This window comes from Orbicella faveolata, unplaced genomic scaffold (genome assembly GCF_042242905.1).
Source record: "Orbicella faveolata isolate gen_17 unplaced genomic scaffold, um_ofav_v1 contig_14, whole genome shotgun sequence".
Lineage (NCBI taxonomy): Eukaryota > Metazoa > Cnidaria > Anthozoa > Scleractinia > Merulinidae > Orbicella > Orbicella faveolata.
The window spans coordinates 12,699,797-12,717,500 of NW_028301541.1; the positions used below are offsets into that span (position 1 = coordinate 12,699,797).

Sequence of the window (17,704 nt, forward strand, 5' to 3'; positions counted from 1 at the left end):
GCGATCCTCTGACTCTGTAGGTTGACTTTTGTTTAGATGCCACGATTAGAAAAGCTGCTATTGTTGCGGGTGATAGCAGGATTTTTGGCCTTGCCTCTCGTAATTTGGTAGCAGCTGAAGTATGTTACCGTGGTCCGTGCTATTGAGATTACACCTGACCAGATAAAGCAAGCAAGTACAGTGACTTGGAAAGGTGAATCGGACTCGGATGAAACCAATTAGAGTATAGAGTCTCGAGCTTATGACAAACTGTTTGAGTTTATTTGATCAGATTTATTAAATCCCAGACTTATTAAGATGGTTGAACTGAGAGAGAAGCAATGATCTCCATGCTATCAATGGGCGCTATTTATCCGAATAAACGAAAAAGACATTTCCGAAGAAAGTTAGAAAACGATTTCGGCGACTTGTGACAATTTGAAGATCTCCCGAACAATAATAAAGTTTTTTTCTTCCCAAAAGTCTTTGAAAGGCTCTACTGGCCAAAGAGATGGTAACGTTATCTCAGTTAATTCGACAACAGGGCTGACTCCATCTAAAATCAAGGAAATATAGCAAGCTGGACTGTACATCTGTGATGCAGTTCTTTCAAGTAACACTGAAATGGCATGGCCACCGAAATCTTCTTAACTATGTGAGAGTACAATCAATCTTCCAGCAGAACTAGATGGTTTTCTATACACTCTTCTAACTAGCAACTCAGAAATCCCAACGAAATATCCTCATCGCGTCCGGCGCCTCGTCGGCAACTCTTTTGGGCTAGACATTACATACGGGATAACTGGGGGTGTCTTGAAAACAAAGACCCCTAAGACCCCCAGGGGCCATAAACGGGGACGGAGACCGTAAGCGCGCGCTATTTCTAGTGTTGGGGCTGTCCCTATGATATGGGACAGTTTTTCTATTTTTAGAACAAATTGCGCCATCGCATGCGGCACACGCGCGTACGTGCTGCGAGGATTTTTGTTGATGTCGCAAGGGGGAAATGGTGTCCGAAATTCCTGAAATTTTGGATGTTTTTGACCCGCAACTCAACACGTTCATTTTCGTAAATGGTTTAACGGCAAACAATCACTCTGGTTTCACCTTGATTCTCCTTTATTCTCTCTGATCCGCTCTGGTTATTTCGCGTCTCTCGATCACAATACATGTACAATGGATTACATAATAGTTCAATGTTCAAGTAGTTCATATTTCATTGTCACGCAAAGTTCATGTTTCAATGTAACGCTTTCATCGCCGACACTCTCCCCCTATTTGACTCATATTTGAGGTAAATATAGAATGTGATAAATTTACTACTTGAAAGTACAACTGTAACTAATTTGAAACTAAAAATGATAGCATGCAGTTCAAGTCTAATTCCCATCCAGTTCATCTTGCGCTATGGCAGCTATTCGCTGGCGTGCATCAGTTGCGGCTCTTCTTGGTTGGAATTCTCTGGCGTTCGCGTTAAGTATTTCACCTCTCCCTTCTACAGGTCTGTCACAGGTCAATTCGAGTGGATATAACAGCTGCAGCGGTCTGTCTAAGTATGACTTCCCAGCTCTAAGCCGCGCCCCTCTGACTACTCCATCTCGTCTTTGAATCAGTTGTTCCACTATGCCAATCTTCCATTTCCCTCTGTTGCGTTCCTCTCCCTTGATGAGTACTACATCTCCACGTGTCAAGGTTGTTTCCTTCGTTTTATGGTTGAGGTTGTGACGCTCTCTGAGGGCCTTGAGGTACTCTGTTTCCCATCTCGTCCACAGGACGTCTTTGCATCTTCGGATGTACCTGGCTCGTTTTCTGAGGTTGACATCTTCTATACCCATTGGCTCTTCTTCGGGTATCTGGTTGGGTTGCCCATACAGCATAAGGCTGGGGCTCAGCACTGGCAATTGAACGTCGTCCTCTACGTATCCAAGAGGTCTGTTGTTCACGGTTGTCTCCACGTCTAAGATCACCTCCTCTAGCTCATGCCAGCGCAGGTTTCCATTTCCAATAGTCTTGTACATGCTTTGCTTCATCACCCCGATCAACCTTTCGAACTGGCCGCCCCACCATGGGGCTCTGCTGAGGTTAAATTGCCATGTGATCCTTTGTTTAGCTAGCCAGTCGTTTGTCTTTTCATCTTGTCGGATCTTCTCCAACCATTTTGACGTTGCAACGAAGGTCTTCCCGTTGTCAGAGAAGATTTTTTCCGGCCGTCCACGTCTTGCTATGAAACGCTTTAAACTGCGTAGGAACTCTTGTGTGGTCTGATCTGGTAACAGCTCCAGGTACACGGCTCGAGTAAGGCTGCATGCGTACAGAACGATGTAAGCTTTCATTTCTTTCCTGTTCTTGCTAAAGTGTTTGACAGGACCAGCGAAGTCAACCCCAATGAACTTGAAGGGCATTGATCCTTCTGTTCTCTCCTTAGGCAGGTTTCCTGTCGGCGGGTTTGCTAGTGCAGTGACTTGAAATCTTTTGTAGCCATGACACTTTCTTATCACTTGCTTTGTTAGTCTTCTGAGACGTGGTATCCAATACTTTTCTCTTATCTTTGTCATCGTCAAACTAACTCCCCCGTGGAGAGTTTGTGTGTGAGCGTACATAACCAGCTTCCCACTGAACAGCGCGTCGTCAGGCAGGTAGATTGGATAGTCTCCCTGGATACGGCCTCTGCACTCGTCGAGTCCGTCTTTGTTCTTCTGAAGATTGAGTCGTAACTGATCTTCTTGAAACTTGGTCGTACTTTGGCATCTGATCTGTGTTCGTCGTTCCCAGAACTCGATCTGGCTGTTGGTCTCCTCAGTGGTGATTGGTCCGGTGGTCCTCTGTTGACGTTTAGCTCTGCAGTTTCGGATAAATCGAGAAACCCACGAACCAACTCGGATAGTTTTCCATAGATCCCACTTTTGCATCAACTGATCTAGTTCGTCATTGGTTTCAATGGTGACTGCAAGGACTTCTTTGATGAGTTTTTCCTCAGCTTGCGTTTCTTTGGTTGGACTCGTGACGATATCCGGTGGCCAATTCTGTGGCTGTGCTAACCAAAGTGGTCCATTCCACCACAGGTCTGAGGTTTCATTTACTTCTCCACCTCGGTTTCCGAGATCAGCAGGGTTTTCCTTTGAACTAACATGCCGCCACTGGATGTAATGCTTCTCCTGGATTTTCTGCACCCGATTGTTGACAAACTGTTTGTAGTTTCCACCCCCTCTGATGAGTGAAGAGCAACGCTGCTGTCAAGCCAACAGTGGACACTTGTTATTGGGAACCCTTGTAGAGCATCTTTCACGTTGTGCACGAGATTGCTTGCCATATGTCCAGCCACTAGTTCGAGCCTTGGTATTGTCAACCCTTTCTTCGCAAGCCTGGACTTTGCAGCTACCAGACCTTGGGTTACGCCAGATGGTTGATGTGTGATTGAGTATACTGCTGCTGATACGCCCTTGCCGCTGGCATCTCCGAAAGCGTGGAGGTTGATGCTTTGGATTTTCTCTTGGTGTTTGGCAAGGCTTCTTGACACCACTACTTTTTCTGGCAGGGCTCCTTCCCAGCTCTCCCACATGCTCTTTAGTTCTTTGGGTAGCTCATAGTCCCATGGCGTTCGGGCATCGCACGCTCCTCGATACAGCATTTTTCCCACCAGGGTGACGGGTGACGCTAATCCCAGTGGATCGTATATCTTGGCGATTTCCCCGAGGACTTCCCTCTTCGTTACATTGATGATCGGACCGGGAACGTTTACTTCGATTGTGTCCTCGGTTTTGTTCCATGGTACACCAAGCAGTTTCGTCTCTCCTGTTTAACTCCCATCTGGCACTTGGCATAACTCTGGCTTGCATCTAAGGGTGTGGTAGGTTGTTCCTCTTCCGTTTTCGTTTCTTCTAAAGGTGTTGGCTCTTCCAGGGAGGGTACATTTGAATGCCATTTGTGCAGCTCGAATTTTCCCTCTCTGAAGATGGACTGAGATGTTTGTTTCAAATGTGTGTCGGTGACAGTTTCACCACCGCTGATCAAGTCATCTACGTAGAGGCTTCGTCTGATCTCCCCCACTTCGTTTGGGAAAATGTGCTGGAGATTTTGCAAGTGTTGGTCAATGACTCCTCCGAGTAGAAATGGTGATGTGGACAGCCCGAAAAGTGCTCTCGTTAATCTTAGGGTTTCCACTTGCTTAGTTTCCAGGTCTTTCAACCAATGAAATCGCATTACGTCTCGGTCTTCCTCTCGTATCCTTACTTGCAAGAAAGCCTGTTTTAGATCGCCTGCTAAGGCCACGGGGTGGAATGTATTTCTGATGAGTACACTCCAAAGTTTGTTCTGTAAGGGTGGACCCGTCTCTAAACAATCATTAAGGGAAGGTGCTTCTCTGTTGGCTCGCGCAGATGCATCGTAGACGATACGGATCTTCGTACTCTCTGCTGTTTCTCGTATCACGGTTTTGTGTGGAAGGTAGAACTCTCTTCCTTCTGGTTCTTTCAGCGCCCGTTCGACTATTCCTTGTGCCAATTGATCTTGGATGATGTCGTCATACTTCTCCAACATGCCTGGCTGTTTTTCTAGTTTTCTCACTAGGTTATCCAATCGCTTCAAACTTTCGTACTTGTTGTTGGGTAAGGGTGGATGATTACCCTTCCAAAGAAGACTTCATACCATCTTTCAGGGCTTCTCTCAAGTTGTTCCTTAAATTCTTCATACACGAGACACTGATCACCAACTGGACGGTCCTCCAATCCAAGTACATCGAGTCTGCAAAGTGCTTCATAATCTACCGTGGAGGTCTGGGTTAGAAACATGTTAGTAAGATCGGGCTCACTTCCAGGAGATATGATGGTCCATCCTAGGCGTGTCAGTTCCGCAATCGGTTCTCCAGATTGTCCTATCTTGGGTGTGGTCTCCGTCTTGATCCTTGCATACTCGCTAGTACCGAGGATTAGATGCACAGGGAGCTCTCTTTTCGCGTCGACATCATCCATTACTATCCCTTTCAAGTGGTCGTACCGTGTCACCATGTCCTTGTACCTGGGATTTGTTAAATTTAACAGCACACCACGGTTCACGTTGGTTACTTCTGTTCGCAGATGAAAATCCCCAGATAGGTTTTTGATCACTACATCATGGACTTCGATTTCTTTATCTGTAGTTTGCATCATCATTTCGATCCTTCGGAACTCCTTTCGCACTGGTCGCTTTCCTAGTCGATCGAGTAACGCTGCAGAGGCGTATGAACTTCCGGCTCCAGTGTCCAACAGCGCACGGCACCGTATACCACCTACGTCTACCACGACCATCGGGTAGGTTACTGAGCTTCTTCCAGTGGCAACTAACATATGCTCGGGTTGCTGGGATCCGGTAGTGTTCTCGCAGATCGACGAGTGGTGTCTCCTTCGGCAGAACATGCATTTTGAAACACAGCGGCACTCTTCGGCCCTGTGATTGGCGCCGGTACAATTAAAACATAGTTGTTTTAAGATCAGCTGTTTTCTTCGCTCTGGGACCGTGGTAACTTTGTCGCAATTAGTGGATTGGTGACTTGGGCTTTCGCAGTAAACGCATGGCCTTCTTTTTGGCTCTCGTCGGTTGGCTCGAAAACTTCTTGACGTGGGTGGCTTGAATGGTGGTTTGAATGGTGGCTTGAAAGGTGGTGTGATTGGTGGTTTAAATGGCGGCTTGAATGGTGGCTTGAATGGCGGCAGCTTTTCTTGATCAACCCCTTCTTCGAGTTTCGGCGGGTTTCTCACGGTCCACTTCCGTAACGCTTCGAGAAGCTGCGGGAACTTCCATGCCTGCCAATCATCATCGGTACGGACTAAATCTCCTCTGATCCCTTCCAGCTTGTTCAGAGTCATTCGAACGTACCCATTCACCTCTCCTAACTTGCCCATGGTTTCCAGGGACTGTACGTTTGAGCACAGCTTTTCAAAGAACTCTAAGATCTTGTTTGGGTTTGTTCCATGAATCGTCGGCAGGGACATAATACCGCTTACGTAAGCGTTGACAATCTCGCTTTCTTTTCCATATTTTGTTTTTAGTATATTCCTCGCTCGTTCGTAGCCTTCTGTGGTAAACGGGAGGCCATCTATTGAGGATCGAACATGTGGCTCCAAGAGTTCCTTCAGGTAGGTAAACTTCGTGATTTTCGAAATACCTGCTGCGTCAATTTCCGCTGAAAACTGACCCTAAAATCGCAGCCAGTCGGCGGGAGTGCCTTTGAAGTGAGTGATGACAAGTTTAGGCAGTTTCGCGTTGATGTTTTGATCCTTTTTCTCGTCGATCTTCTTCTCGTACTTGAGCTTTTGCTCCAATTTGGCTTTTTCGAATCGCATTTCTTCTTCGTACTTTTTCTCCCTGGGCTGTGCGGCACGCTCCTCTTCTTCTCTTTTCGCGGCTTGCGTTTCACTGCTCTGAAATTCCTTAATAGCTGCGCTGAGGTGATCGATTGTTTTCTCAAATTCACCCACGCCTTCTTCAATATTCGCACTCCATTTCAGGATTTCTTCTTCTTTGCTCCCTGCTTCGAACATCATTTCTTGTACGGTAGTCTTAAAGTCGTGGACCTCTTCCACCTTCTTCTTCAACGTATTCCATAATCTCTCCACGCTCGTGATGTTTTTCTCCTCAATTGCGCTAGTTGTTTGGTCTTGCGTAAGCTTGAGTAGTTGAAGCTTCGCGTCGATCGCTTTGGTCAATTGTTCAACTGTTTTCGCCATATTCGGTGATTCCTGTTACAGGGTCCTGGCAGGGTCGCCACTTTTGTCGTTAATGGTTTAACGGCAAACAATCACTCTGGTTTCACCTTGATTCTCCTTTATTCTCTCTGATCCGCTCTGGTTATTTCGCGTCTCTCGATCACAATACATGTACAATGGATTACATGATAGTTCAATGTTCAAGTAGTTCATATTTCATTGTCACGCAAAGTTCATGTTTCAATGTAACGTTTTCATCGCCGACATTCATGTCTGTTGGAATTTTGCTGAAGTATTTTCGTCGAAAGCTGCTCCAATTTGAGTTAAGTAAGACAGTTTCGAATTTAGGTATGTCCCGCTTTATATATCACCGACCAAGTTGTGTTCCGCTGCTTCTTTTACAAGAGCTCCGCATTACTCCACTCTCAGTTTCACATATGTTGAAGATTAACAGGGTCTTAACAGCTTTTCCATAACACAGCAAAAAACTAGTTGGATATATTTGGATATAGCAGCGTTTCAGGACTTCAAAGTTTCCCTCCCGGTGAGGATTTCGCCGGAGTCTATCGCGACTGAAAAGTGAAAAAAAGGTAAATGCCAGTTTGAGTTTCGCCTGAATTGTAAGTAACGTTTGATGTTTCATCAAGGCCCAATACGTTTACGTCTGTAGATACTGCTCAGTCTTGTTTCTGTAAAAATCCAATAAATTGTCTCAGTTGTCGATGAATAAGAACGCACGTCGATACGTGTTTTGTACAATCAGTAAACATAAACATGACAAAATGGATTTCCGCACTTTCGTGTGAAAACGTACATCGAACTCATACGATATCTCTACGTTTTAAATGTTTAAGGTTGATATATGTTTGAGAACATATTAAAAGCTTAGCTGAAAATATGTGAATTCGACGGGAATAATCAGCAAAGTTACGATGACGCTTTCTTCAATGGCAATCTCTAAAACGAGAACGGGGAATCGAGGAACGGGCAATCGAGGAACGGGGAACGGGGAACGGGGAATCTCTAAAAGGGGGAATCTCTAAAACGGGGAATCTCTAAAAGGGGAATCTCTAAAAGAGGGAATCTCTAAAAGGGGCAATCTCTAAAAGGGGCAATCTCTAAAAGGGGGATTCTATAAAAGGGGCAATCTCTAAAAGGGGCAATCTCTAAAAGGGGCAATCTCTAAAAGAGGGAATCTCTAAAAGAGGGAATCTCTAAAAGGGGGAATCTCTAAAAGAGGGAATCTCTAAAAGGGGGAATCTCTAAAAGGGGGAATCTCTAAAAGGAGGAATCTCTAAAAGAGGGAATCTCTAAAAGGGGGTATCTCTAAAAGGGCAATCTGTAAATTTTTTACACTCCTCACTCCTGATATTACTCTCGTGCTTTTTTTTCCTGTAGACAAAGCGATAATTTAATTTATTCTAAACCACAAAAGCAAATAACAAATTTTCATAACAGTATATTCTTAGTGTTTTCTTAGTGTTTTACCAGCTCCTACAAATTGATGGCGACTGAACAATATCTGCCTTTATCGTAAATTAAACCAGAAAGCAGGATTTCGTCAAGCACTCCAAAACAACAGAACAAAACTAACAAACCTGGCAACGATATGTGCCTATGTTCTAAGCCCTAAAGGTTCTATCTATATTCTTAGTTAAGGAGTGACGTACAGATCTCGTTTGGATATCTAGCGATCGGCTTTCGCCAAAATCAGTGAGCTTACATATCACAGGCTCGTGTTTCCACGCGTAAGCTATCTTATTTCGGTCCGTCTCCGCACGATAGTGGTGATTGCTAACCAAAACATTTTAAGTCCCTGTGCGCTATTCCATTTTTGTGCAAGTAGAGCATTCCTCCTGCAACATCAGCGGCAATCTTATCCATAAATGTGCCCTCTATTCCATGGCAGTCTTGACTGTCGATAAGGTACATTAACTCGTTTAACGAGCTCAGCTTTCCTTCACCGCCGAAAACTTCAATATCGAAATACACGTACTCTAGCATAATTGCCATGGGGTCCTGGCAAACAGCTTTGAACTGGACGATGTTTTCGTGGCGTAGCTGTGACAACAACCTGGCCTCTTTGGCAAAAGCTTCAACAAAGCCTGCAGAGGACGAGAGCAGTTTCTTCACTACGACGTCTCCTGATTCGCGAGCGTTCTGGGAATATTTAGTTCTTAATACGGCACCAAATGAACCTTGTTCGATAACATCTTGTGTGCCGAGGTCATCCCACTTAAAATGTGGAAGACCTTGGAACTTAGCGACCTTTTTCTTTCGAAAAGTAAATGGCAGTGGAACTTTAAATTCCTCTCCACCTGACGGCATGGCGCAAAGAGCGGTCTGGATTAGCAAGGAATCACTGATTATACTGAGCAAATTTCCGCCAAAATCTCTGACTAGAACAAATGAATTTCTCTAGGAAGTATTGTGAAAAACTGGCATGAAACTCTCCTTACCACCGATGCGACGCCATCAATCAAACCTCCCGCGAGCAGTTGGCGATTCATGCATTCATGTGGTTTCCCAGGTCCACCGCCATTCAATTTTTTTGTAACTAGAAAATTATTGTAATGGAGTTTGAAATTTCCTCAATGGAAGATAATCTATATGTCTGTAAACTGACGCTGTAATAAACTTCAGCACATATCGGCAAAATTTTCAAAACGTTAAACAACCTAGGGCTATCAACAATTGAAATTGAACGCCTCACCAGGTATGTTTTAGCACAGTGAATGATGACAACCGATCTTGTCGCGACATCTTAGCGAAAGTGGTCGCAAAGAACAAGTCCGGATAAAATGTAGGTTAAAATTTGTTCGTCAGCGAATAACAATCCCTTATTGTCGTTTTTCTTTCATCGACCAACGTGTGGAGCAAAGTGGCATATACATATAAACCTGAGATATATATTCTGACAGATATAACCTGACAGAGATATTCCCTGAGGAGATCAGTTTTTAAACTTGACCTTTGCGCGTTCCCGTGACATTTCCTGTAAAATGGCTAGATTGCGGAATGTCAGAGGCAGTAATAACTACTAATAGTAAACTTTACCTGGTTTTTAAAAACATTTTTTTAAAGGTATTTTATCCTGCGAACAGGCGTTCTAGCGAGAGCGTGTGGAACGGACGAAAAGAAATATTTGCGAGCGAAGGGAAGCCGAGCCGAGCAAATTTCCCACTTGAGAGCATGTTCGCAGACCATTAGCATTGAAGATTCCCACTTTTAAAGATTCTCAGTTGTAATGATTCCTTCTTTTGAAGATTACCGCTATTAATGATTCCTGCTTTTAATGATTCCCGCTTTTAAAAATTCCCACTTTTAAGGATTCCCGCTTTTAAAGATTCCCGCTTTTAAAGATTCCCCATTTAAAAGATTCCCACTTTTAAAGATTTCCGCTTTTAAAGATTCCCGCTTTTAAAGATTCCCGGTTTAAAAGATTCCCCCTTTTAGAGATTCCCCCTTTTAGAGATTCCCCCTTTCAGAGATTCCCCCTTTTAGAGATTCCCTCTTTTAGAGATTCCCCCTTTAAGAGATTGCCCCTTTTAGAGATTCCCCCTTTTAGAGATTCCCCTTTTAGAGACTCCCCTTTTTAGAGATTCCCCCTTTTAGAGATTCCCCCTTTTAGAGATTCCCCCTTCTAGAGATTCCCCCTTTTAGAGATTCCCTCTTTTACAGATTCCCCCTTTTAGAGATTCCCCCTTTTAGAGATTCCCCCTTTTAGAGATTCCCCCTTTTAGAGATTCCCCGTTCCCCGTTCCCCGTTCCCCGTTCCCCGTTCCCCGTTCCCCGTTCTCCGTTTCCCGTTCCTCGTTTCGTCGATTCCCCGTTCCCCGTTTTAGAGATAGCCTTTCTTCAATCAACTCGAATAATTAACAATTATTCCATGAAACCGCGTTGGATATGAAGTGATAAATAACCAACGAGCGCGTAGCGCGAGTTGGTTATGATCACTTCATATCCAACAAGGTCGAATGGAATAATTGTTTTAGTATATTCTTAATCGGGTTTTTGCCGCCGATTTTTATTTCAACAATTTTACAGAGCGGAAAATTTTTAAACTTGGCGCACTGTTTTCCATATAAGGTAAAACTCCGACTAATGGCTCATAGTCGGAGTTTTTGAGCCAATCAGAGAGCTAGAAATGCAATAGTCGGAGCTGAGAATATACTAAAGATTGTTGGTTGAGTTATCAAAACTCCTTGTCTATTTTATTTTCGCAGTATAAAATTTCACTATATTGAAGAAACATAAAATACATGATTTTAGTAGCTTTTTGACATTGGTGAAAATTGCTGCAGCATCTCAGCACAAAAGATAACGAAAGAAATCTTTGTCAAGATTTTGACAACTAAAAACTTACCGACTCGGACTTGAGAGTGCACGCGCTCCACTATATTCTCCACTATGCAAATGAGCTACTTGTACGCGTCAGACTTTCCTTTCAAAAAATTTGCAAATTCGCCAAACGAGCAGAAACAGTAAGAAACTATCAAAAAGAGGTTTGGTTATGATTGAGCATTGTTTGAAAAACTCCTAAATTAATTCGATACTGTGGAGTAGAGAGTTTTCTTACATACTAGTAAGCTTTATTCTAAGTCAGAACTAACGCAAAAGCTTACGCGTACAACTAGCGCGAGCAGATATTATTCATCAGATCGAAATTGAAGTCTTGTATACGAACCTGAAAAGCTCACCTTTTCCATTAGCTCGGAGCATAAAACTGCCTATAAGCGCCCTGGTGTTCTTATTCCCTGCCATCGCTGTGAAAAATCCGCAAGAGAATCTCGCAACTCTCACCATTTGATCACGCAACGTGACAACATCCACGCAAGAGTCTTCGACAGGTGTGTGGATCCGCGCAGATATATGTCGTCAGGATGGCGCAATTTGTTCTAAAAATAGAAAAAATTGTCCCATATCATAGGTGCGCGCGGATCCCAAGACGGGTACTTACCATTTTTCTCATTAATAATAATTAATAATAATTAATAACTGAAGCCAAGAGATTAATGTGCCATTCGAAAGTCATGTGTCAAGGGAAACGATGTAGGATCCACTTGCGATTTCCGAAAAAGATCCGGACTCGGCTCAACGATTTCTGGGGAAGTGATGAAGTGATTTAGTAAATATTTGACTCTAGTTTCAAATTCTCTCTCCCACCCCACCCTCACCCCTCTCGAATAAGACAAGTTTTTTTAGGACGGGTGGAAGGAAAAAGGAGGGAGTACTGGGGCGAGGGGGAGAACAGTACAGTTATCATTTTGTCAACCTCGCTCTCTACGGGAGATTAAAGAGTGGAGGGTGGTACATATTTTAAAACTCCATGCCTTCCCCTCAGAAAAAGACAATTGGGGAGGGGGGGAGTGACAAAAAGAAGAGAGAGTAGAAACAGAAGACTTAACCTTTTAATTCAAACTGTTCCGATTATTGTGCACTTGAAAAATTACAAGAATGGCCTCCCCTCCCCCTACCTCAGAAAAAGGTGATTTTTCCGGGGGTACTGAGAAGAGGAGTAATCCCCCCTCACCAAAAAAATATATAAAAAAGAATAGGGGGTCTTTGTTTTCAAGTTTTGGGGTCTTAGGGGGTCTTAAGGGTCTTTGTTTTCAAGACACCCGGATAACTGGAGGAAAACCTTCCAAGCAAATGCCATTACCAGACGCAGTAAAAACTTTGCAAACCGCAACGTTGAACTTATATAGATATTAAAAGCCGATGTGGACATGGGATTACGTATTCGCAAATTGAGGAAATAAACACTGCACTTCGCAATTGCCTACAAAAAGTGGCCTTGACGCCCGATAATGATGTTCTTTCGTCGAGGGAGCAGCTGAAGAAATCTTGGCGGAAGCAAGAAAGAAGAATTTGCTTATGATCCTGTGACTCCATGCAAATGAAAGGCTTCACCTGGGCAGCCCAGTGACTTTCCAGCCCACTGCCTCAGGCAAGTCGAATAGCACGAGACGAAGAAGACATGAAATTGATTATGTCGATGCTCGAAGGAAGCTGAATCAATCCCTTTAAGGATGAAAAGCAAGACCTAGTTTGTTCATCTACTAACAACCTCGCAACTCCTGAGATAGAGAATGATCTGCATGCTTTAGGCAGAGGCTTTCGGAGAGACGACATTTTGTCATGACAGCCAAGATCATGCAAGCTATCCACCTGTACCTGCCTTACAAATGGCCTTAAAATGCACCGATATGTCCCGCGTTCGCATGCTGAGGAGGAAGAGATTCTTGATGAAGAATGCTCAGATGATATGACGAGGAGGATGAGGAAAATTAAGGCCTTTTTAAATATCAATAGAAAGAATCCGTTAAGCTAGAAAATAGTGTTGAGAAAATTGTGAAACCATTACTTCTCCTCGTAAATTATACCCGGGAGTGTACTTGGGTCAATCTTTGTTGGGTATGTGCCGCTGGCCTCTCAGAACCCCTACCCCATTATAGTCATATTCTATGGCCAATTATAGACCCCATCTTAGTCACTTTTGGGTAAATGTAATTTTCACGACCCCAACTTAGTCACTTTCTGTTTTTGCGTCTACCGTATAAATCCTTTTAACTAAGTCTTTCTAAAATGAATTGACACATTTAATAAACTGAATGAAGAAAACTTTACTTTACAACTACACTATAAACATTCTGATGCATTTGCTTACCATAAACGTTTACAAACGTAACATCATAAATAGTTGAAATGTAAACATTCTTCTTTAACGGTAACATTACACTAACACTGACATTGTCATAGCATTTTGTCACGTTTAAAGCAAACAAGTCCCAAGCAAAGGAGATCAAACGCTTATTACAACAAAAGAAGATCCAAGTTATCTTAACTTCGATGGACGCAGAATAGCAATTAAATACCGTAACACGAATGTGGACTTTGTTCTGGACTATTGTGCAACTGGTTAATGTTTAAGTTGTGATTTTAAGGCCGGAAATGTAATGAGAGCCGTTTGTCAAATATTAAACAACAGCAATAAATGCGGTAACAGTTTTTTTCGGCGAATCTTTCCGTTTATAAATCACAACTTGCTAGAATTTTCTTACTCTCAAAATCCCGGAAAAGTGTGACCCCATTCTAGTCACCCTGTAAAAATGCTTGAAAAGGCGACCCCATTATAGTCAGTCCAGTCGTGAAAATGCGACCCCATCCAGCGGCACATCCCCATTAGCCCATTTATGGGAAGTGCCCCCCCCCCCCCCGGGGAATTATGCTTTCTCTTAATTTCTTATAAATTTTTGGGCTTCTTCAACATAAGGGAGCTTTTCAAGAGTTTTTTTTAATCGCATAATAAGTGCTTTGCGCCAAAAGGAAAAATTCTTTCAATTTTCAAACACTTTTGCCATATTTTGCTTTAGAATAATGGTGTTTTAAAAGCCAAGGATGACGGGTTTTAATTGAGAACCACTGTCTTGGTAGCAATTGCATCTCAGGCCCGGTTCAAACGTCGAACTTTACATGTGCCGAACCTACTACCAGTTTGGGTCGATCCAAATAATTAAGTTGGGCAGTTGATTCAAACGTCGAACCTAATTTAATCGAACTTAATTGGAAAAATAAAAGACACACAATCGCAAACGACGGTTATTGCTGACCAAAATGGCGGGAAAACGTGGGAAAGACAAATTGTGGAAATGAAGAGCTTGCTTTTCTGCCAAGTGCGATAAAGGAGGCTAGAACAAGTCGAAGAATGCGACTCCAGCTGCAATAAGCATTAAACAACCCAAGACGAGTTTTGAATTTCGTTCGCCTGATATTATCGCTTATTCCCAATGGAACATCACAATTCCTCGTCCAGTTCGTTCCTGTCGTCGGTTTCTTCAAGATTCATTTATTTTGTCATTTTCCCTCAAAAACATGACTCGTTGTACGCCACCGAACTGCCTGCTTTCCAACCCGGTACAGTTTTATCGTTTTCAAATACGAAACACCGCATGCGGAAGTGGTTTATGCTCATGCGATCATCAAGCAAGTATATTTCGTGCTCTCGAAGTGAGAGGAACATATATCGTCCCGCTCTTCCCGCTACTTTTTTCCACAAGATCAAAACAGGCTGTCTGCGCGTGACAAAAATAGGAAACGTGCAGAACTCTGGGTAAAAATTAATTTATTTAATGTATTTGTAATGCATGCGTTAGGTTCGGTACATGAAAAGGTCGACGTCTGAATCGGAGTCGCTCCGTAGTGGCCATGTCGAACTTAATTCTCGGGTCGACCCAAATAACATGTGTCGAACTTAAAGTGCACCTAACCCCAAAAATTTTTTTTCGCTAAAACGAATCTCCTTGTTATTTGAAATAGTTCTGCGAAAAAATTTTTGGATTCCGTTAAATCCTCGATTTTCTGTGCCCCGACGAAATCTCGAAAATAGCTCCAAAACACCGCCATTTTGTTTCACGACCGAGTTTGAGGAGAATGGGTCTAGCGGCTCTTGTGACGTCTACCCAGGAAGGTTGGATATCTCACGTCCTCTCATTTCCTTCAGGATGGTGCAATACACATTCGAAAAGTGCGCAGAAACGCCCTCCAGAGGTGCTATCGGCTGTTGCAGCAATATTCCAGATTTAAAGAAAGATATACTGTACAATTAACTGACGATGATCGGCTAATGGTGCAACAAAGACGTAAACGATGGTTGATTTTGTCGAACCGAAACAAGCGAACTGAATCTGTGAGAACCATTGAAGAACTCTCACTGGAATTTGTTCCGCAGACTTTCGAACGCTATTTTCATAAATTTTCTGCTTAAAGCTAACCAGCAATTTGTAGAAATACTACCTACAACCCGCAACCCTTCCAATCCCGCAGTATTTATAACATACAAAGTTGTGTGATCCGATCATGATCAAGAAGCGTTATACTGATATGTAAATAGATCGCAACTGTACGCCGCTAACCAACACTTATTTCTCTTTCGATTTAGATGAAAGTCGAAGATTAATCCTTTAGAATTACATGACAACAAAATTGTTAGACTCACAGAGTTTTTCGAAGGTTTGGAAATCAGCAGTGCGACAAAGATTCTGTGATATAGCGTCGAAAATATGACCGCGTAACATGTGCGGACCGCTTAGGGAACACATCCTTTTTGCTTATCCGACGAATTTCGCTGCAAACTTTGAGAACAATTTACATTGGTTATTTGGAGTTACGACTTAAAACGTGTGACAATGTGAAATCGGTAATTGTATGAAATGTTTCCTTCCGCCTGGCTTCCCGCAGCTTCAAAAATACAGGTCCAAACAATACGATTTTCAATCGATCGAAGCCAATGTTTTGGAGGTCATCAAGTCTCGAAAACTGCGACACGTACATCGCTCTTATAAACATGAAGCATTCAACTGAAAGTAAAACACAAGCTGGATTTAACAGAACAATCACACCTTGATAAAATACATTCTCGCTAAGGACAAATGTAAACGGGCTATAAACATGCGTGGGAATCTTATGTTTAGTTGACGAAATTACCATCCAAAGCAGTCCTTGAGTTTTCTTTCCTGCTTTTCGTTTGCCTGCTCCTCCACTTCGTATCTAGCTTTCCATTCCTAATATACAAGCAGCTCGTCCGCAAAGAAGTCTTCCCCTTCGTCGCTTGAAATATTGTAAATTGCTCTCGAAGCTCTAAGCAGTGAGTTCACAGTTGTCGAACGTGCTCGATCGAAGTTTATTTCGGAGTCTTCCGAATCGAAACTTAACTCTGACTCCAGTGACGAAAAAGAAATGATTCTGAGACAAAACTTGGACGTTTTAGTCCCAAAATACATCGGAACGATTAGTTTTGTGTTCCATTTTCTCGAGCAAATACAGAGAGTTGACTGAGGCGCCATTGTGTTTGGTTCCTGGGTAGACGTCATCAGGTACCGCCGCCCCGGACTCCCTAAAACGCGGTCGTGAAACCTTCAAGCGCGACTTTGAAAAGGCATAGAAAATCGAGGATTCAACCAAATTCAAAAATTTCTTCGCCCAAATGCTTCGAATAAAGTCTAGATTCGTTTTAGCGAAAAAAAAATTTGGGGGTTAGGTGCACTTTAATTGATTTAAACGTCGACCTCGTCATGTACTTAATTGGGGTTACTAGGTTCGGCACATGTAAAGTTCGACGTTTAAACCGGGCCTCACGAAATTATTGGTTGTGAATCACTTATTTTCTCCTGCTTCCGTTTGGTGAAAATTCTGCGAGATCAATGCATTAAAAAAACACTTAAAAGTTTTTTTTTTCTTTTTTTGATGAAACTAGAGTTATTGCAGTTTTCAATAAACGGCACGCAATGCATGCAGAAGCGATGACGTTTAAAAATTGTTACTAGAAGGTTGGAACATAAGCAGACAAACTGATTCTTAAACTTTTGTGGTAGAAATTTTAGGGGTTTACATTTACGGTAGTCCATTGGTGTTCATTCAAGTAGTTCATGTACCAGGTCCAGCTTGTTACTCCATGTGCTAGGGGTCAGCGAAATGTACCAACCCAAAAGAAAGATTAATAACTAAAATAAAAAGCACTCCGCTGAAAAGTTCCTCTCTCTGAAATCAACACCTTATTATCTTTAAAGATATTTGGCAAAGCTAATTACCTCACCGGAAGTTAATTTGTTGTTTTAACCATATACTTGTCCAAGAGAAAATCATTTTCTCTTGACTTGTCATATCGCGTGTGCGACCCGCTTGTCTATCTAAAATTGTATGTATCGAAGATATGTTATTATGAGTTTGCCCGGGAGCGCAAATTTATCTGACACTGTATAAACCAAAACCCACCCCCAAATCTTCGTTTAAAAGCTGAAATTAAAAGCACTCCGCTAATCCTACAAACAGCAAAGGAAAGCCGCAAAGTACAAATTTCTCTGTCTGAAATCGACACCTTATTATCTTTAAAAATATTTGGCAACGCTAATTACCTCACCGAAAATTAATTTGTTGTTAACCGTATACTTGTCATCAATGAACATTCGTATTGTCTTTACCCTGACAAAACGATTATCGATTGTATAACCACAACCACTCTTTCGTTGACAGAAAACATAAAACAG

At 42.6% G+C, this 17,704-nt stretch overlaps 1 protein-coding gene and 1 pseudogene across 1 annotated transcript; both read right to left on the reverse strand.

The window, feature by feature from the left end:
* Window positions 1–1,080: 1,080 nt before the first annotated feature.
* On the reverse strand, window positions 1,081–5,945 carry LOC149114053 (uncharacterized; annotated as a pseudogene).
* A 2,441-nt stretch (window positions 5,946–8,386) lies between these two features.
* LOC149114054 (uncharacterized) lies at window positions 8,387–9,335 on the reverse strand. Its single transcript, XM_089287714.1, has one exon. The coding sequence runs from the start codon at window positions 8,985–8,987 to the stop codon at window positions 8,454–8,456; it is 534 nt and encodes a 177-aa protein (XP_089143840.1). The 5' UTR covers window positions 8,988–9,335; the 3' UTR covers window positions 8,387–8,453.
* Between the last annotated feature and the right edge of the window lie 8,369 nt (window positions 9,336–17,704).

Excerpts from the sequence above, each read along its gene's own strand:
- LOC149114054 (XM_089287714.1), bottom strand. The coding sequence starts at position 8,987 with ATGCCGTCAGGTGGAGAGGAATTTAAAGTTCCACTGCCATTTACTTTT.